The 22,543-nt window shown below is 39.5% G+C and overlaps 1 protein-coding gene across 1 annotated transcript in view; it reads right to left on the reverse strand.

Moving 5' to 3' along the window:
• Positions 1-22,543, reverse strand: part of LOC114654937 (polycomb group RING finger protein 3) — a 333,228-nt gene that overhangs the window by 64,734 nt on the left and 245,951 nt on the right. Inside the window, exons 6-7 of the mRNA XM_028805809.2 lie at positions 22,245-22,355; positions 3,244-3,332 (exon numbers count right to left, since the gene is read on the reverse strand). Of these exons, the coding sequence (XP_028661642.1) occupies positions 3,244-3,332; positions 22,245-22,355 (200 nt within the window). The remainder of the gene's footprint in view (positions 1-3,243; positions 3,333-22,244; positions 22,356-22,543) is intronic.

Here is a 22,543-nt window from a genome sequence, read left to right on the forward strand (position 1 = left end):
GTCAGTGCCAGAGTTGAAGCCCCTAACGTTGCGGTCAGCAAGTCGGCTAACATCCGCCATGTGCCGTCTTTCAGTTGCGAGAAGCAGATCACAGAATGGTTGAAACTGTTGCCCCTAACGTTGCGCCACGGCGTGTGGTTCGTTTATACCTCGTGTCTTCTCATTAAACTTTTATCTCGCGAATATGTTATTGCAATCCGCAGCGGGAGCGTTTCTATAAACTTAATTTAAACTTACGTTTTACACCGTGCTTTGTTTCCCTTATGAACATGCTTGTATGCTTCACTCGCTCCATTCTCAATTGTTTAACGAATTTTTTGCTCTTCGCTGTTTGCGGCTCTTCCTTCATTTCCCCCTACTTCGTTCTTTTATCTCGCGAATATGTTATTGCAATCCTTAACGGGAGCGTTTCAATAAACTGATTGAAAATAGTTTTGCATTTACCTTTTTAGTAAAAGGCGAGCTTTTAAGCCTGAGAAATCACCCCGTAAATGCACACATTTAATTGCACATGTGTTAATATGTATGGTTACACAGTATTAAAAGACAGTGAACAACGTCAGTTACCTTTGTTCCCGCGTTTGATAAAAGGCGAGCTTTTAAGCCTGAGAAATCACCCTGTAAATGCACACGTTTAATTGCACATGTGTTAATATGTATGCTTACACAGTACTAAAAGACAGTCAAAAATTAACGTCATTTACCTTCGTTCCCGCGTTTGACTCGTGCTGTAAATCTCTTCCTTGTTTTTAGTTCCCGTGATTACGTAGGAGGCGTGATGACGCGATACGTGACTCCGCCTCCTCCATTACAGTATATGGACAAAAAATATGTTCCAGTTATGACCATTACGCGGAGAATTTCGAAATGAAACCTGCCTAACTTTTCTAAGTAAGCTGTAAGGAATGAGCCTGCCAAATTTCAGCCTTCCACCTACACGGGAAGTTCGAGAATTAGTGATGAGTGAGTCAGTCAGTCAGTCAGTGAGTCAGTGAGGGCTTTGCCTTTTATTAATATGTATAGATTTCCAAATAAATGCACAGCCATGCAGTAATTATTCAAAGGAGTCTGCCTACCTGTTGATACCCAACATAAGTCGCGCTACCCCTTAGTGCTGTCAACATTTTGTAAAGCTCTGAAATCTAGTAGCTATTAATCACATATAAAATGATCTTCTGTAACAAAACTGCAGCTTATTTAGAACTCATTAAAACCAACAATTTTAAAATATGATGACAAAAAAGATATGTAGGAAATTCAATAATTTACCAAAACAATGCTGTTGGTTGCAATGCTGAGCAGGTAATGTTGTTTGGGTTTACCAGACTGCAAGTGTCTATCCTAGAGACAGCTCTCTGTGTGACTCTGACACATAACTTAAAATAACTTGCATGCATTCAAATTGCAATGATAAAAATGTAAAACTGCTGTGAATAAGGCAATGCCTTCTGAATGGTGAGCCAGCACAGCAGCACAGGGGTAGCACTGCTGCCTCACAGTAAGGAGACCAGGGTCTTCATATCGGGCCCTCTATATGTGGAGTTTGTGTGTCCTCCCCTTGTCTGTGTGGGTTTCTTTCCCAAATTCCAAAGACATGCAGGTTAGGCGAACTGGCGATACTAAATTGGCCCCTAGTGTGGGGTGTGTTCACCCTGCCCAGGGTTTGTTCCTACCCTATACTAACTGGGATAAGCTCCAGAAAAATTCCCTACCCAAGACAACCACCCCACCAATGGTGACCCTGGTCTGGATCAAGTGGGTTAAAAAATGACATGACATGACTTCTGAATGTTGGGGAAGGAAAGCAGCTCTCAACTAAAGTGCACTTTGTAATTGATCAAATGGGGCCACCAGCTTATTACAGTAAAGACAACACCTATATCACATGTTACAGTACAAAACTGGGGTTACCTGTCAAAAATATGAAAAATTAATAGACTATTACTGATTTCCACATTTCTGAGGTAACTAAACATATTTCAAAATGCAATGGCTTAGTAACCCAACTCACACAACAAACTGTCAGCAATAACAAAATGCAAAAAACCGTCTATAATTCATTTAGAAGAAATTCATTCAGGAAATCATTATACTTTGCAGATAACCACTGTGAGAGCACGCGATCAGCACTCCACTGGAATTTCATCTAAAGCAAAACAAATAGTCAAAATAAGATCTCCAAGCTCACTCAGACAGTGAATCCTGTTCAGTCTGTTATATAAAATAAAGACCAACTGATTGATTGTTACATTATCATACTGAGCAAGTTCTGATTCAAACCAAACACAACGCACACATCAGTGCTCTACTGGCTCAGCTACAACTTCCTGTCTGGTACTGAATTACTACCAAATGGGCGCTGTTCTCTTACTAGGGTGTAATCTTCAACTTATTTTAGCAGTGCATGTCAACAGTTACAAATCCAGGTGAATAATCATGAAGTTAGACTAGAAGTAAAAAATGGCTACGTCCTCGCCCATACTACTATGCTTTAAATTAAAAATGCTGCTTTTACATGAAAACGATCTCTGTCGACACCAACGTTTTCAGAGCATTGATGAAAAATATCTCTGCTCACACTAAAAAGACCAAAAATGCATATGACTTAACTATTTGCTGAAACTATGCATGCACGCATTGGCAGAAATAAGAAAACAAAGTGTCCTCCTTGAAGGGATAGTTACACATCTGGCCATGGGATTTATTGCAAAAATGTAGCGACTGTTAAATTATTTTCCTTTTTACACGTGCATGCAGCATTCAAACTGTACAGATTGCAGCTTAGATGCTAATAGGTAAACAATACCACAAGCCCCATGGAAAACAACTCCTCTATGTCCGCTATCGTTTTCTTCCATGAAGGGTGACCAATCAAGGAGTAAGACGTCATAACGAGCAGAATCCCATCAGAGAAAGGCCACAAACCAATCAGAATATGATTGGAGTCTGTGTTTTTAAAACTCTTCGTTTTCCCCATCCACATTGCAATGTCAAGCCGACATTCTCAGAAATATACGTACAGCTCAGGGCATTTTATTAAAAGTCTCTGATTTCAGGGGTTTAAAACGCCAAGGTAGTGTGGGCAAAAGGAAAAAATTAGGATTAATGTCTGCAACTTTAAATGAAAATGTAGTAGTGTGGGCATAGCCTAAGCGTAATTAAAACAACAAATTAAGTTAAAATATCACAAATAAAAGATTTTCTTTAACTGAAGCAGAGCTTTACAAAACGTATTTTAAATACCTGCTCGTCGCTTCTGTGGTAATCATTGTCTTCCTCTTGTTTTTCCTCTGCCGTCTCCTTGTTTGATGTGTCTTCGGGTTTTGTTTCACCTTTAGAACAGCAATAGTAAATGATTTTTTTTAAAACTGTGCAGTAAAATATTAAGTAACTACAGAAAAATATAAACTTTAAATAATCACATAAAAATATACTGGAAAGCTTCCAAATATAATACGTCCTGCACTCTTGAATGGAGGTTACGCTTTTACTTTTTTTGAAAAAAAAACCACTTTTATTATATTCATTGAAATGACAATTATAAAACATGCTAAATGCATTTATATACTGTTTTGTAATAATTAATATAAATACAGGGTCACCGAGTACTTGTCTGAGGAATAATACACTTTCTTCTTCCTCTACATCTTTTTCAGTTGTATGTGGGGTCAGTGTCTGAGGAGTAATATACCAATGGCAGATATTGAAGACCACCCATGTTAATAACATACATCAAACAAGCAATTTAATGTTAACCGGGTGCTTCGAAGGGCTTGGTATACTAGTTCTGAAAAACGCAGTGGTTTTACTTCCAAAAAGACATGAGCACAGAAAAGCAAGTGTAGAATAAATAATAAGAACAAGAAACCCTTATGTGTTTTAACATAACCTGGAAGACAACAAATGTTTCAATTTCAAGTATATGAAACAACAACTACCCCCTCAGGTAGACACAGCTACTGTACGTCTCAACGTGTTCTTTTAAAAATGTTTACTTCACTGCTTTCCAGGAGACAAATTTACAGTATAAGCAAAGGCCTTTTTAGCCTCACGCCTGTGAGCGTTTACTGAAAGTCTCCAATTTGCATTTTTCCAGACTTCATCTCTGAGGTGGCACGTCTCATAACGGTGTGATCTATAGTCAACGGTAGCAGCCTGATGTTTGTTTCAATAACTAGACACAACAGCACATACTGTAACTAAAAGCTGCCTTACTGAAGTTTACTCATCTGGTTCAAAAAGAAAAAAATGTATGATTAAATTATGCATAAGGATAATGAAAAAAAGAAACACCAACAAGACAGAGACCTCAGCTTTTGGTCAACGACTCAGCATTTCTTGAGTCTTCCACAGTGTAATGAAATGTTTTTAATTTTAGTTTTTAAAGGTGCATTCCCTTCGGTGTCCCCAGAGCCTTCTGGTTTAGGTTTCACTGCTCAGTTGTTAAACTGTCTAGTAAACTAGACAGAGTCGAGGGAAAGCTGAATGGAGCAAAATGCAGAAACATCCTTATTAATGAACACCTGCTTAAGAGAGCGCTGGACCTTAGACTGGCCTCGAGGTTCACCTTCCAACAGGGCAACGACCCTAAGCATAAAGAAAAGACAAGACAGGAGTGGCTTGGGGATAACACTGTGATTGTTCTTGGGAATCAAGCAGGGGGTGTACACAAACATATTTGTTACAGATTGCAGCATTTACTAAACCAAAGTTGTGTAAATATACACACACACTGTATAACCAAAGGTCTATATACTGTACATGTTATAAAATAAAATATTATATCCTTCCCTAGTGGTACAGCAGTAATTCTAAGAAGAGAAACAAAAAAACGCTAAAAAGGATGGATACATTTAGGTTCTCTGAATACTGGCTGACACTTGCCATAATATCATTTTGAAGGAAAGCTATTGGAAAAGCATGCAGGGGTGGGGGGGTAAGGGGGTGTTCCTGCAGTTGGCCATGGCCACTGTGAGAGAATGCAGAAGGCAATTTTCTTAGGTATGAACAGGAGCTATATATGTCATTCATCTGAATTTCCCTGAGGGGATGAATAAAGTATCTATCTATTATATAGTGCCTTTGACATACCTAGCTGCCTATCTATTATATAGTGCCCTTCATATATAGTGGGGCAAAAAATTATTTAGTCAGCCACCAATTATGCAAGTTCTCCACTTAATAAGATGAGAGAGGCCTGAAATTTTCATTATAGGTATACCTCAACTATGAGAGACAAAATGAGAAAAAAACATCCAGAAAATCACATTGTCTGATTTTTGAAGAATTTATTTGCAAATTATGGTGGAAAAAAAGTATTTGGTCAATAACAAAAGTTCATCTCAATACTTTGTTATATACCCTTTGTTGACAATGACAGAGGTCAAATGTTATCTGTAAGTCTTCACAAGGTTTTCACACACTGTTGCTGGTATTTTGGCCCATTCCTCCACGCAGATCTCCTCTAGAGCAGTGATGTTTTGGGGCTGTCGCTGGGCAACATGGACTTTCAACTCCCTCCAAAGATTTTCTATGGGGTTGAGATCTGGAGACTGGCTAGGCCACTCCAGGACCTTGAAATGCTTATTACGAAACCACTCCTTCGTTACCCAGGAGGTGTGTTTGGGATCATTGTCATGCTGAAAGACCCAGCCACGCTTCATCTTCAATGCCCTTGCAGATGGAAGGAGGTTTTCACTCAAAATCTGACGATACATGGCCCCATTCATTCTTTCCTTTACACGGATCAGTCGTCCTGGTCCCTTTGCAGAAAAACAGCCCCAAAGCATGATGTTTCTACCCCCATGCTTTACAGTAGGTATGGTGTTCTTTGGATGCAGCTCAACATTCTTTCTCCTCCAAACACGACAAGCAGAGTTTTTTTCATCTGACCATATGACAATCCTCTTCTGGATCATCCAAATGCTGTCTAGCAAACTTCAGACAGGCCTGCACATGTACTGGCTTAAGCAGGGGGACACGTCTGGCACTGCAGGATTTGAGTCCCTGGCGGCGTAGTGTGTTACTGATGGTAGCCTTTGTTACTTTGGTCCCAGCTCTCTGCAGGTCATTCACTAGGTCCCCCCGTGTGGTTCTGGGATTTTTGCTCACCATTCTTGTGATCATTTTGACCCCACGGAGTGAGATCTTGCGTGGAGCCCCAGATCGAGGGAGATTATCAGTGGTCTTATATGTCTTCCATTTTCTAATAATTGCTCCCACAGTTGATTTCTTCACACCAAGCTGCGTACCTATTGCAGATTCAGTCTTCCCAGCCTGGTGCAGGTCTACAATTTTGTTTCTGGTGTCCTTTGACAGCTCTTTGGTCTTGGCCATAGTGGAGTTTGGAGTGTGACTGTTTGAGGTTGTGGACAGGTGTCTTTTATATTGATAACGAGCTGAAACAGGTGCCATTAATACAGGTAACGAGTGGAGGACAGAGGAGCCTCTTACAGAAGAAGTTACAGGTCTGTGAGAGCCAGAAATCTTGCTTGTTTGTAGGTGACCAAATACTTATTTTCCACCATAATTTGCAAATAAATTCTTTAAAAATCAGACAATGTGATTTTCTGGATTTTTTTCTCATTTTGTCTCTCATAGTTGAGATATACCTATGATGAAAATTACAGGTCTCTCTCATCTTTTTAAGTGGGAGAACTTGCACAATTGGTAGCTGACTAAATACTTTTTTGCCCCACTGTATCTATCTATCACGTCATAGTGTCTTTCTGTTTGTCTATCTATCATATAGTACCTTTCACAAATCCATCCATCCATCCCTGTAGGTGAGTTTCCATTTTGTAGTGCAATGCCAGGGCTTTTATACTTTTCTCACAGTCTTTGGTTCCAAAATAAGAACATGCAATCCCCAAACATGGGCTACAATCTTTTTCTAGAATAACTTAAATGGAAACAGCACACAGTATCTGTTGACCATAAACTGACCGTTGGACCATGGGACGCATCTGCACTCTTTTAATAGCCTGCCTGAGTTGCCTCCATTCGTCTCTTCCCATCTCAGTTGTGTCTCCCTGCCAGTTTGCCTAAATGGCAGTAATACTTTCTCCCTATCAGCTGGTTTGCATGGTTTATAAGTTTCAGCTGTGTCTATTCAGGATCTCAGTTACATATCTTACGTAAAATAATGTAATGTGGAATTAAACTCACAGATCACAGTGGCACACTTCAAACCTTTGGCTACAGGGTTGCCCAGGCAGAGCTTGGGATTTGAACCCAAATGAACATCTCTGGAAAGACCTGAAAACAGATGTCCACCGATGGTCTCCATCCAACCCGACAGAGCTTGAGGAGATCTGCAGAAAGCTACGACAGAAAATCCCAAAATTCTAGGTGTGTGAAGCTTGTCATGTGAAACCTGAGACAACTCCCAGCTGTAATTGCTGCCCAAGGGGCTTCAACTAAGTGCTGAGTAAAGTGTCTAAACACTTGCAGTATCAATGTGATACTGCAGTTCTTCACTGTTAATAAATCTGGTAAAATGTCTAAAATCCCGGTTTCTCTGTATCATTCTAGGGTATTGGGAATTGGGGGTGGGGGGAATAAAATGAAGTTAAACAATTTTAGCACAAGGTTGCAACATTAAAAAAAAATGTGAAAAAAACAAGGGGGTCTGAATATTTTCGGAATGCACTGAAGGTATCTGCTGAACAGTTTAAAGAGAAGCAGATTCATTTGTTGCTTAACTTCTGAATCCCAAAACTTTTAATATACAAACTATTTTATGAGACAGGCATTATAAAGAAAGGGGATTAGACAAGGGGTCTAAAGAAAGTAAGTAAAATTTTAAAACTACGCAATACTTGTAAATAAATCACCAACAATACAAATGGACCCATTGCACTTCCCTCCACTGTTCTCCATTCTAAACCCGCTACAGCCATGCATGGCACTTAAACATCTAAATGTTATATGAGAATGCCAGTCAAGAGTTACAGTTTACAGCAGCCATTTAAAGTCTGAGAAATGAAAGATTTGCCCAAAAAAAAGTATGAAACATTACTGGGGCTACTTTGAAAGATTTATTATTTGCGTCATGCTTTCTTCTCTCTTGCTTTTAGCCTCATTAATGTGCACATTCTCACGCAAATTAAAGCGCTTTCTTACCCAATTATCATATTGTAATTAAAATTTCAGAAATAGCTTTCTTTTTGAAACTGGAAAATCTCTTGTGAAAAAGGACGTGTTTAGCTCCAAAAGCAAAATAGGAGTAGGGTAAAAAAAATTAAAAATCAACATGCCAGTATAAGCAGAATGAAATTTTGGATTTTGGGAGTCTTGAGGAAGTGCAGCAATATGTTATTTCAATACAAGACACTGATGATCAAATTAAAATAATTAACTTTTCATTTACATTATAAATTAAGCACAACTGCAGCTTTCACTAATCAGTTTCAAGGATGTAATTTAATCTTTTCAAGAAGTAGGAAGGGAGGTAATTACATTGCTAAACTGGGTGCTGTGTTATGTCACATCTACTATAGCTTCATAGCTGGCGGCTCCAAAGGACAAACAGCCAGTTTTATTATTACAGAAAGTGACCAAAGATAAAAAAGGGTACATATATAATTTCCAACACTCAGTGCATACACCTGTCAAAACTTCACTTCTAACTGACTCCAGAATTCCCTACTACAACAGGTAATAAATAAAAGAGTTTTTATATAATAAGATACCATTACAACTCACTCCATACCAATGCTTACCCAAGTAGACGGCTTTAAAAAAAAAAAAAAAAAAAAGGACAGATTTTAAAATTACCACTGAACCATTAAAAAGGCATGTATAAATATCATAGAAGTGCAAAAGGCTGGCTGACGTGAAGAGTATTTGGATGTTTATGTAAAGTAAGCAGGCCAAATACAAAAGTCTAAACGAATTATTCTAATGTATTGGGATGACTAAACAGCTAATCCCAAGGCAACTGGTTTTTTCAGTGATGATTCTAATGCAATAAGATGTCTACAGTTAATCTGAAGGCATTGGGGTGTTTAATAAGGGGAAAGAATACACAATAATAGGCTGTCTGAGGACACAGTCTCGGCAGTAAGAATTTTCCTATTAGACAATTACTTTGATTTTATGCAACACAGCTGATTCAATGAGCGTCCGAGCATGTGCAAACTCAAAATGTGACAACATTTGTGTAAATACGGGTCACAAAGTGTGTCAGAGGCAGGTGCTTTCAACAAAGATGTGGTTCCGCAGACATCAATGCTATGGTGTGCTGGGCCAGTAACTTAATTTCAAGAGAGGCCCACCAAATCCACAAGTTAATTGAAAAGGCAGGCTCAATTATGGGACACACTCTCAACCCCAGAGAATGAGGACAAAACTGAGTTCCAACAATGATGCTGGTCCTCACTGTGACAAACTAGTTGTGAGTGAGTTTACCGAATCAAAAGGCTCATTAAAAGAGCAGGCTTAGTTATAGGACATGCTCTGGACTCCCTGGAGGTAGCAAAGGAGAGAATGAAAACAAAACTGAGTGCCATTATGAACAATGCTGCACATCTTCTCTATGACATACCAACACTGAGGACTTTCAGTCAACTAATCACTCAGTGGAAGTGTGTCGATAAACGCTATGGGGCTCCTTTATACCAACAGCGATTTGCCTGTATAGTGCCTGACTGGGACTGCCAAGGTAGAAGTTTTCTGTCTTTTTAATTTTCTTGCTTTTTAGTCATTCTGGTCTGTGTATACATATATAATGTCACACGCGAGTGCATGGGAGGCAGTCAACGGGCTTGGGTGTGATTTGCCAAAACAAGGTTTAACAGGAAGCACTAATGCCTTTATCTATCTTCCCTCCACACTCTCCGAGCAGAAGCCTGTCTAACTCCACCTTCAATTCCAGAACCTTCCCTATAAATGACATCATTTCCAGTTTCGGCCCCTTGGACACACCCCTTCCTCCTCAGCAGCTATAAAAGCACCCACTTTCACTCACTCCTCAGTCTAGTCTTGGACACAGCCCGAATTGACTACTTGACCTTCTTTTTTGCTGTTCAGAAATTCAAATATATGAGGTGGAACCCCAAACCTTTTTGTTGTCCGTCTTGTTTATATTTTTTATATATATTTACATTTTATATATATATATATATATATATATATATATTATATATATACACACACATATACACACACACACACTAGGTGGCTTACCCCCTGCTTGCATCGCTCGCCAAGCCCCGTGGCCTGCACTACGCGCCAGCCACTTCATGTCTTTGTCACTCGTGTTATGAAGAGGGGGGCTGAACGCACCACAAAGAGATGTGGTCACTCCTCCTCCGAAACCCCCTCTTAGGGCTCATTTATACTTCACGCTCAGAACGCGTGTGCGCACACATCATGGCTGCCACGCGTTCCCAGCCTTCATTTGACGCGTCCTCTGAGCCGGCCCTCAGAAATTAACGTGACGCATGCGCAAGTTGCAGTACCTAGCAAAAAATCGGGGGGTGCGGTGTGATAAAAGTTGGAATATGACATCAGAGTCTCTGTTTACTATCTACACGTGACAGAAAGCCTCTATGAGGATCCTACTGGATCGATGTGTGCGCTTCGATGTTTGATGAATGGTTCGATGTGGTGAAGCAAAATGCCAACATACAGATGCATTCGTGGTGTTTTTATATTCAAGCGTTGCATATTCCCAAACGTAATGACACGATACATTTTAAAAGTCCCACATACCGTCTTTTGTGCCGTCTTTTTTTTCTGGGGCTTCCTCCTGACCTGACAGCAGTGGCAAACAGCAATAGATCACACCACAGAACACATTAAATGTATGATATTCCAACTCCCTGCACATTTAGAATCCTTAGATTTATACTTGATATCACTTTCATGATGAAATGCATTAAAGTACGTATGTTACATTTTACAGATAAATCATTAATTTAGTTAATTTATGAATACTGTTAATGATTACACACATGGGGGTGATACGGTGGCGGAGCAGTAGCACTGCTGTCTTGCAGGGAGTCACGTTGTTGGTATTCCCTGCCTGGAGTTTGAATGTTTTCCTGCTGGGTTTCCACAGTGGGCTCTGGTTTCCTTCCAAAAATATGCAGATTTGGCGACACTAAAATGACGCCAGTGTATGTGTGAGTGCTTGTATTCACCTTGCGATGAGCTGATGTCCCATCCAGGGATTGTTTCTGCCTCATGCCCAATGCTTGCTGGAATGGACACATCCCTGGATTGACAGATTTAATCATTAAACATCCTTTTCAGAGATATTGCAGTGAGGTGTAATCAGAATTGAACGGGTGTTCCAGGCAATTCATAACCCAGCAAAGCCAAACCCGTTCTCTGCGTGATAATATCTCGCACGGCCACCTGGTGGATTCTTCGAGATGTACATAAAGTACACGCGCAAGTATAAACAGTAAAACGCTTGCGTAGAAGGAGCGTCCGCTGCAGCATGCGTCAAGTCGCGTGAAGTATAAACCTGGCCTTACATGGTGATACAATGGGAAACAGTTTTTTTTTTTTTCACCTCCTCTTTGCTGCTGCTACCGTGCCACGTAATCTGCATCTCACGCGGCACTTCAAACATTTAAAAGCCTGTACAGCAGCTGTCTTTGTCATCTACTCTTTGTCTTTTATTTCCTGCCCTGGGTGTGGTTAAATCTGTTGGCACAAAGTTTCGTCTCACGGGATGAGAGTTCTTCTTATTTTTTTAGTTTAAAATTTAAAAATGGAATAAGAATCTGAAAGTCTAACATCATCAAATTAAAGTTTGATAAATTCTGAAAAGAATGATAGCAAACATATATGTAGGTTTTAAAATAAGCCGATTTAAAGTGTGACAAAAAATGTGACATAAAAACGTCACATAAAATCGGTGCACTTTTAGATTTAGGATTGTGTGTGTGTGTATGTATATATATATATATATATATATATATATATATCCATGTATGTATTTATTTAAAGAGCCTTTTCTATCTATCTATGTATCTATCTATCTAAACACTTAATGGGGTTGCAATTAAGGATTTTATGGCCTGCGCAAGTCCGATGCACTCTGTTAGCCAGAGCATGTCTTTACTTTGCACACGCATCCAGCAACCACATGTAGAAGAAGATGGAATTGTCCACAAAGGTTAATTTCCTAAGGCAAATGCTCGGGCAATCATAACATTCCTTCTGCTGAAATAATCTGTCTCTATATTTCAAAAATTGGTAATTTCAGCAGGCACAGTATAGGGAGATTCCATGCTTGTTTTCACAGTGGCCACTGATGACCTTCAATCTTTTTTTTTTTTGTGCATTTTTACGACAGAAGAGCATTTTTGCCAAAGAACAACTTCATAAGTGGACTCCAGCATGTTAACGAGTGGTTTTTAAGAAACCAGATTTCTTCCTTAACTGGGTCATTCACCTTATCCTGGATTTGTGTATACATGTAAATGCACTCATTAAGACTTTCAGACAACAAATTATAATGCCCAACTGGGACTATATTTGCTAAGTCAGAAGTTTTCTTTCTTTTTTAGTCATTCTGGTGTGTATCTGAGAGCAGTTTTTAGTCTGTCATAATAAAAGGGGTTTATCGTTTGTCATAATATAGTACTTGTATATTTATTTATTTAATTGTACTTCTGTGAAAAGCCAGATTTCCCCTGGGAACACATAAAGTGCCATCTATCTACCTAGAACTGCAGAGTTTGTGTGCAATAATGCAGTGCAAGCTTTGTTGGCTGGTTCTGTGGTTACCACTGGTACAGGCCCCCAGCGTGTTATTACTAGGGGCACATCTGAAAGCAGCTTCATTAATAGTGAAGACAGCTCATCTTGTTTATGCTTCAATAGGTACAGTGCCTCAGGTGATGTTGGCCAGCAACCCAAAGGGAAAGACATCAACAGCAAGAGCAAGTATGGCCAGAAACATATCGAGGTATCTGTAAATTGTGTTACTGTTTATAGCTGAATATAAAATCTGAAATACATTGAGAGCAAACTTCTCTGCAATGCATAAGCTGCCAGTTATTTTCAAAAACGGTCCAATCGCACATCTGCACAAAGGGTTATTACAATCACACAAGGGCCCAAATGACTCTCTGTATCTGGCAATCTATGTTTCTACACTGAGCACAGTGTTGCAAAGAGCTAAGGTAACGGGATGGTAAGAAGTGAAAAAAGACTGGTTCCATAAAGTTTACTTCAACATGTCCTCTGTGACCAGACAAGCACACATGGCAGAAACCAAAAGAAGCTTATAGACCTGTGGTCTTGGTTTGAATACTGAAGAGTTCTGTTCATTTTTATAACCCGCTTATCCAGGGTAGGATCACGTGTAGCAGGAGCCTATCTCAGCAAGCATACAGCTTCTTCTTCTTTTGGCATGGGTCAGAAACAATCCCTGGATTGGGTTCCAGTCTGTCAAAGGTTGAACACACACACTCTCACACACACGGGCCAATTTAGTATTGACAATCCTCCTATACTGCATGCCTTTAGACTGTGGGAGGAAACCCCCCCCCCCCCCCCCCCACACACACAAGAAGAACATGCAGACTCTATGTAGTGGGGACCCAGGATGTGAATCCTAGTCTCCTTACTGCGAGGCAGCAGTGCTACCACTGCAGTGTTAAGAAAAGGGCCAAGAGCCATTGGCACACATCTCTTATATATATTTCTCCTATGGTTCGTCCTACTTCCACTTCAAAACTGGTCCCGCCCACAAGCAGCCAACATGGCATTTCTCGATTCCTATTCGTCCTCCTCCAAACCCTTCCCCACATTCTTCCAGTGTGATTCCTGCAACAAAACTTTTCAAACGCGAACCTCACTTGCTAAACACAAGTTAAGGCATTCTTCACAACAACTATATAAATGCCAGAAATGCAATAAGAAGTTCACTACACAGGACTGTCAGACTAAACACAACAAAACTCATTCACAACTCTTGCAATACGACATCTGCAAAGCAACGTTTCCAAACCAATGCTGTCTCAGCAGACATACACACAATTCATTTCCCGTTACCACAGGTACTTCTTCACCTAATTCCTGTCTTCCTGTAAAAAAGTACAACATTGGGACTCCAGACCAGCAGTGCAAACACTGTCATGCACTATACTGGCCTGCTGAGCGTAATACATCCAACAAGTACTCGAGGTGCTGTCACAACGGCAAAGTAGCTTTACCACCTTTGCGGGAGCCACCTGTGTCTTTACAACAGCTTCTTACACAGCAAACATCATAAACTAAAAATTATTGTGAACACATTCGAGAATACAACTCTTCTCTAGCGTTTGCTTCCATGGGTGCACACATAACTCAACCTCCTGGCCACGGACCATACTGTTTTAAAATACACGGGCAAATGTATCACCAAATCTTTCCACTATACGCTAACACTTCTACCTCTCCAGGATATGGACAGGTGCATGTTTTTGACACAGCGCAAGCTACTAAAGTACGCTTACAAAATAAAGCAAACTCTGCATGCATCAAAAATGTACTTCTCCAGCTAGATTCCATGCTCAGAACAATCAACCCCTTCGCTAAATCATACAAAACACATGCATGAAATTGCTCAGTCCAATCCAACAGCATCTGTACGAATGGTTTTCAAGGAAAACCCTAGGCAGGATTTACGATGATACAATGCCCTGACATGTCACACCGATGTTGCAGCGATTTTCGTCGGAGAAGATGGCAAACCGTGTGCCGAAAGGGACATTTGCATCTATCCCATAGGCAACTCCTGTAAACAGATTTCTACGCTCAATATGAATTGCGATCCTGTGGTTTACCCACTTTTATTCCCTTACAGAGATATTGGCTGGCACAAAGATTTACAACACGCTCCCAATAAAAGAACCGCCAAGCAGATCAGGCTTACTCAATGCCAATTTTACACGTGCAGATTAGCAATGAGGAATTCATTTAGTATTTTGCACTCCAGTAGCAAACTATTCCAACAGTACATCGTAGATGCGTATGTTAAAACAGAGGGCGCGCGTCTCAACTATCTCAGATTACATCAACAAGATCTGCGCATGGAACAATACAAAGGACTATCAGACACACTGCAAGCAAACGCTGAAAATAACAACGTACGTGTAGGCAAAATGATCATATTACCGTCCACATTTCCAGAAAGTCCAAGATTCATGCAACAAAACTATCAGGATGCCAAGGCCATAGTATGTAAATTCATAAAGCCTGATTTATTTATCACTTTCACATGTAATCCTGCTTGGCCGGAAATTCTACATGCACTGTTGGATACCCAAAGACCAGAGCACAGACCTGATATTGTAGTACGAGTAGATCTTTCGACTCATTATCTGTCGTCTCCACCAAAACACCTATTCACAACTGCGTCTTTCAAGAAGTATTTATTTCTTCTTGGCTTCTGAATTCCTTTCTCACCATTTTCCGTTCCTATTCTTACACCGCCGTATGCTACGGTGGGCTTCACCTAGTTATTAATAATACAATGTATTGACATGCCATTCAAGGATAAATTAAGGGCAAGTACATTTATGGTTGAAGCCAGGAAGCACTTCTTCACGAAAAGAGTTGAGGGAATCTGAAACAAACTACCGAGACATGGAGTTGATTTAGAAACCTATATAAATAAAATGTATCACAATTATTATCGTTTAAGAAGTATCTGGATTAAATACACAGACAGCTTAGCTGTTAGCTAAACAAAGAAGCTTGGGCTAAATGGTCTTATTCCTTATAAATTCCTTATGTAAAAATATCAGTTTTAGCAGGAAGTCCTTCAACGAGGCCCCCAAACCTTGGAATGATCTACCTGCTAGTATAAGATAACTCTTGTTTACCTTGGCCTTTAAATCTAAGCTTCCTTTATTGTAACCTACCCTTAAAACTGGGCAATGGGCAGTATGGAGCAGGGGTTAAGGCTTTACACATCAAACCATGCAGATCTGGGTTTAAATCCCACCACTGAAACGGTGTGACCAGAAGCAAGTAACTTCACCCACTTGTGCTCCAATTGGGAATACAAAACAATTGTAACCAATTGTATCTTACGTGTTGTAAGTCGCTTTGGATAAAAGCGTTGGTCCAACAGACATATGTAAATGTAAAACTGATTTACAGATTGGCCCTCTTAAAGATGTTTAGTATTTTTCAAATACAAGTTATTTCTTCAAAATCATGGTACAGTAATCCCTCCTCCATCGCCGGGGTTGCGTTCCAGAGCCACCCACGAAATAAGAAAATCCGCGAAGTAGAAACCATATGTTTATATGGTTATTTTTATATTGTCATGCTTGGGTCACAGATTTGCGCAGAAACACAGGAGGTTGTAGAGAGACAGGAACGTTATTCAAACACTGCAAACAAACATTTGTCTCTTTTTCAAAAGTTTAAACTGTGCTTGATGACAAGACAGAGATGACAGTTCTGTTTCACAATTAAAAGAATGCAAACATATCTTCCTCTTCAAAGGAGTGCATGTCAGGAGCACAGGCTGTCAGAAATAGAGAGCAAAGCAAACAAATCAATAGGGCTGTTTGGCTTTTAAGTATGCGAAGCACCGCGGCACAAAGCTGTTGAAGGCGGCAGCTCACACCCCCTCCGTCAGGAGCAGGGAGAGAGAGAGAGAGAGAGAGAGATAAAAACAAAGAGTGAAAAATCAATACGTACCCTTTGAGCTTTTAAGTATGTGAAGTACCTTGCAGCATGTCGCTTCACTAAGCAGCTGCACACAGAAGGTAGCAACGTGAAGATAATCTTTCAGCATTTTTAGACGAGCGTCCGTATCGTCTAGGTGTGCGAACAGCCCCCCTGCTCACACCCCCTACGTCAGGATCAGAGAAAGTCAGCGCAAGAGACACAGAGAAAAGTAAGTTGGGTAGCTTCTCAGCCATCTGCCAATAGCGTCCCTTGTATGAAATCAACTGGGCAAACCAACTGAGGAAGCATGTACCAGAAATTAAAAGACCCATTGTCCTCAGAAATCCGCAAACCAGCAAAAAAATCCGCGATATATATTTAAATATGCTTACATATAAAATCCGCGATAGAGTGAAGCCGCGAAAGGCGAAGCGCGATATAGCAAGGGATCACTGTATATATTAGTTTGCCACAGGAAAATGCACTCTAAAGTAAGCATATTTTATACATTACAGCAGCAGTTGTGGGTGAAGTTATAGCCAAACTATACTCTGCTCATTAAGTGTCCTGAGACTGGGAAATGTGTTACATAAATAAAATTAATTATTAATATCATCCTACTTTTGCTTCTGCAATTCCACTTCATTGATGTTCATGTTCTGCCATGACTTGTAACAGACAGATATGCACTCAAATCATATAATAGTTTTTTTCTAAAGAACATCTACTTTTTGCCAATTAATTATTCTGTGTTATTTTCCATACTCTGTGGAGGAGATTTATGCCGAGTGGTAAAATGGTGCTGAAGAGTGCACATAAGAGTTCCATTGTGCTTTATACACATAAGAATAAATCTGAATTGATTACACAGCATCCATCCATCCATCCATTATCCAACCTGCCACATCCCAACTACAGGGTCATGGAGGTCTGCTGGAGCCAATCTCAGCCAGCACAGGGCGCAAGGCAGGAAACAAACCCCGGGCAGGGCGCCAGTCCACCACAGGGCTTACACAGCATTGAATTTTTAATAAAACTCAGTAATTTTTGAAATCAGCTTTGAGTGCTAGTATGTTTAGAGGTGATTTATGCTGTATTCAAATCCAACATGTACAAAAAATGAAATACCAATAGATTTCAAAAGCACAGAAGTTAACTTACATAGGCATTACAAAGGTTAAAGAAAACAAAAATTATATTAATGTTGTATGAAAAGCAACAAAGCATTTCAATTATGGAATACTTTAAAACAAATGTAAAAGAACTCCCACAAAAAAAATCAGACTAAATTAATCTACTCTTTAATCTCCCTACTGGTTTACAATGTATACATTTTAATTAGTTCAAAGTCTATCAGTAAATGTGCAGTGATATCACAAAACAAGGAGAAAATAAAATCCTGGCGCTTTCATCTGTATATGGAAACTTTATGCATGGAATAATTCATGGCAGTTTACCATGGTGAAACTCTAAAAATAAGCACTAAAACCTTAAACATTTGCGCTACTTTACTTAGTTAATGATACATGCAGTGCAAATGAATGCAGACACCCTCTCTGTATCTGTCCCAGTTTAACAAGTGTATTCTCAGCCCCACCGTACCTTCTGGTGCTTACAATGTCAATTCATTTCTTTCAGGACTATGAGAATGTTTGATGATCTGAACAACTTTCTTTCAACACTTTTAGAAGAGGCATGACACACAGTGTCTTGTAAAAGTATTCAACCCCGTCAGTGTTTGTCCTGTTTTGTCGCCTGGAATTAAAATGGATTTTTTGGGCGTTTAGCACCATTTGATTTCACGCTACATGCCTTACACTTTGAAGGTGTAAAATTTTCTTTTATTTTGACACAAACAACAATTGAGACAAAAAGAAAAAGAAACCATCAATGTGCAAAGGTATTGACCTCCCAAAGTCATTACTTTGTAGAGCCACCTTTGACTGCAATTTCAATTGCAAGTCTAAGGAACATCTCTATTAGCTTGGCACATCTCACCACTGGCATTGCCACCCACTCGTTAAGGCAAAACCGCTCCAACTCCTTCAAGTTTGATGGGTTGCGTTGATATACAGCAATCTTCAAGTTATGCCACAGATTCTCCACTAGATGTGGTCATTCTAAGACATTGAAATGTTTCCCTCTAAGCCCTCCAGTGTCGCTTTAGCAGTATGTTTAGGGTCAATTGTCCTGTCAGAAGCTGAACCTTCACCCCAGTCTCAAATCTCTGGCAGACTCATGGTTTTCCTCAAGAACTGCCCTGTATTTAGTGCCATCCATGTTTCCTTCAATCCTGGCCAGTTTTCCTGCCCCTGAGAGACTGATGCTGCCACCACTATGCTTCACTGTTGGAGATAGCATTCTTGAGGTGATGGCAAGTGTTGGGTTTGCAACCACACATGGTGCTTCTCATGATGGCTAAAAAGTTCAATTTTAGTCTTACCTGACCAGAGAACATTTTTCATTGTGTTTGGAGAGTCCCCCACATACCGTTGGGCAAACTCCAAACATGTTTTCTTATTTTTTTTCTTTAAGCAATGGCAAATTTTCTTGCCTTTCTTCCATAAAGCCCCACTAAGCTTAAAATGGTCCTATGGACAGATACTCCCATCTCCGCTTTAGATCTTTGCAGCTCCTCCAGTGTTATCTTTAGCGTCTTTGTTTCATCTCTGATTAATGCCATCCTTGCCCATTACATAAAATCAAAATGAAAATTCATTTTAGTTCCAGATTGTAAAATGACAAAACAGGACAAACACCAATGGGGGTGAATGTTTTAGCAAGGCACTGTACTTTATCTTCAGTCACTGCTGCAGCATACTGTATTACAGCATTAATATTTCGCTGTTTTGTTTTTTTTTTTTTAACTATGCAATTCAGACTCACCCGGTGTGTGAGTTTTGCTGGGAGGCATTCTCTTGTCAGGTTTGTAGTGGTGCCATATTCTTTCCATTTTGTCTTCATACATTTTATAGTGCTCCATGGGATTTTTTCTTTTACAACCCAACCCTGATCTGTACTTCTCCAAAATTTTGTCACTGAACTGTTTGGAGTGCCCCTCGGTCTTCCTGTTACTTGTATAGTGGTGTTACAGAGTCAGATGCCCTTCAGAACAGGTCTCTTTATACAGATGACAGATCATGTGACACTTGGATTACACACAGGTGGACCCTAATCAACTAATCATGTGGCTTCTGAAGTTAACTGGTTGAACCAGATCGTATTTAGGGGTTTCATAGCAAAGGGGATGATACATATATACAATGCATTTTATTTTCATTCTACTTCAATTTGCAAGCTTTCGAGGCAACTCAGGTAAGATCTTGCCTGAAGAAGGGGCCTGAGGTGCCTCAAAAGCTTTTATATTGCAATCTTTCTAGTTAGTCAGTAAAAGGTGTCATTTTGCTTAACTTCTCACGACATCCATAATGGCTAACATGGTGTAACACCATAATACTACATTCCACTTCAACAAATCTACTCTCTATATATAAAATCCTAAGCCTAAAAGTGCAACGATTTTCTGAAACAATTTTATGTCACTTTTTTGTCAAGCTTTAAATCGGGCTTGCTTTAAAACCTACAAATATATGTTTGGTATCATTCTTTTCAGAACTTATTGATCTTTAATGTGATGTTGTTAGATTTTCAGATTCTTATTCCATTTTTAAATTGTAAACTAAAAAATATCAAGAACTCACATGCTGCGAGACAAAACTTTGTGCCAAAAGATTTAACCACACCCCAGGGCTGGAAATAAAAGTAGGACAGCTGCCGTACAGGCTTTTAAATGTTCGAAGCCCTGCGCAAGAAGCAGATCATGTGCAAGCCAGCAGCTGATCGAGCAAAGAGGAGGTAAAAAAAAAAAAAAAAGTGTTTCCCATTGTATCACCGTTTAAGAGGGGGTTTTGGAGGAGCAACCACGTCTCCTTGGGGTTCAGCCCCCCTCTTCCCAACACGAGCGGCAGAGACGCAAAGTGGCTGGCGAGGGTTGCGAGGGTGAGTGAAGCGAGCAGGGACAAACCCCCTAGTTGGACTATATTGTTAAGTCAACTACATAAAATTGAAATGAAAATCCATTTTAATTCCAGATTGTAATGTGGCAAAACATGACAAACACAGAGGGGGATGAATACTTTAGCAAGGCACTGTACTTCATCTTCTGTCACCACTGCAGTACACTATACTACTGCAACAATATTTATGTGTTTATTTTGAACTATGCAATTCAAACTCACCAATAGCGTTTTGCAAATGACAAATGAGTACAGTGGAACCTTGGTTCACAACCATAATTCGTTCCAAACCTCTGGTCATAAACCGATTTGGTCATGAACCGAAGCAATTTCCCCCATAGGACTGTATGTAAATACAATAAATCCGTTCCAGACTGTACGAACTATAGTTAATATATTTTTTTAAAGATGTTTAAGCACAAATATAGTTAATTACACCATAGAATGCACAGTGTAATAGTAAACTAATGTAAAAACATTGAATAACACTGACACAAACACCCAGGCTCGCTGCACGTGCAGGCTCTCTCTCTCTCTCTCTCTCTTTCTCTCTGTGTGTGTGTGTGTGTGTGTGTGTGTGTGTAACATTGCAGCAGTTCGTGCTATAGCCTTACAACCGGATCGCTGTACAAACACTTTTTTTTTTAATGAGTTTTAAGCACAGGGGGGAAAAAAGGAACATTTGAACAAATCCGAACTTTATTTAAAAACCAACCACAAGCAACCAAGAAAGTAACATTGCAGCAGTTCGTGCTATAGCCTTGCAACCCGATCGCTGTATAAACACTTTTTTTAATGAGTTTTAAGCACAGGGGAAAAAAAGGAACATTTGAAAAATCTGTAATTTAATAAACCACCAAGAAATGTAACATTGCAACAAATCATGCTACGAACCACTTGCTGCAAACACTTTTTTTAATGAGTTTTAAGCACAGGGAAAAAAAATGAACATTTGAAAAAATCCGTAATTTAATAAACCACCAAGAAAAGTAACATTGAAACAATGCAGGCTACGAACCGATCGCTGGAAACAGAAGTGAAAACAAAATCAAGCCCAGTGCATTCTTTAACTGCCTTCCTACCTTAATGCTTCCAGCTCTCTCTCTCGCACTGCCTGTGTGTCTGTGCGTGTGTGTGTGTGTGTCGCACTCTCTCGCTCTCTGCACAGGAAATGCACAGGGAGAGACTGAACATGTACAAACCGAAAGGGAAACTGGCTTGTTCGTATACCGAGTGTGTGGTCGTGAACCGAGGCAAAAGTTTGCCGAACTTTTTTGTCGTAAACCGAGTTGTACGTGTACTGAGACGTTCGTGAACCGAGGTTCCACTGTACATTAAACTTGGAAATTTATACAATAAGATTATAAAAAATAAAATGTGTTTTTTTTAACAAGAGCTTACCAAAATATGCATGTGCTGAGTTTTATTGAGACTTCCAAACTGACTATGACAAAATGTTAAGTTTTATCTAATACTATGCCAGTATTTGCTTTGTTTTGTGAAAATGACATGGCAAACCTTTAAAAAAAAAAAAAGAAAAAAAAAAAAAAAGGCCAACATATTATAATTTTTCAGAAAACATTTTAAAGAACTAACCATTTCGCTGTGGGTCTAAGTGTGGCTTAACGGAACCCATTTCTCCTTTTACATCTCCAGGCACTTCCATTCCAAGTTTCTGATAAAAATCTCTCTGTTTTTTCAATTCGGCTTTAAATTAGAAAAAAAGAATTTAAACGTTAATAAATAATACAATTTCAAAAATGTAAAATGCATAAAGAAAAATGCATGCACATATATATATATATAGCTGCAATTAGAAATATTCAGCCTCAAAAGACATTACAGTGATGTTAATCAATCTTAAGTAAAATATATAACATAATTAAACAAAAATA

This window comes from Erpetoichthys calabaricus, chromosome 7, assembly GCF_900747795.2.
Source record: "Erpetoichthys calabaricus chromosome 7, fErpCal1.3, whole genome shotgun sequence".
NCBI classification, from domain to species: domain Eukaryota; kingdom Metazoa; phylum Chordata; class Cladistia; order Polypteriformes; family Polypteridae; genus Erpetoichthys; species Erpetoichthys calabaricus.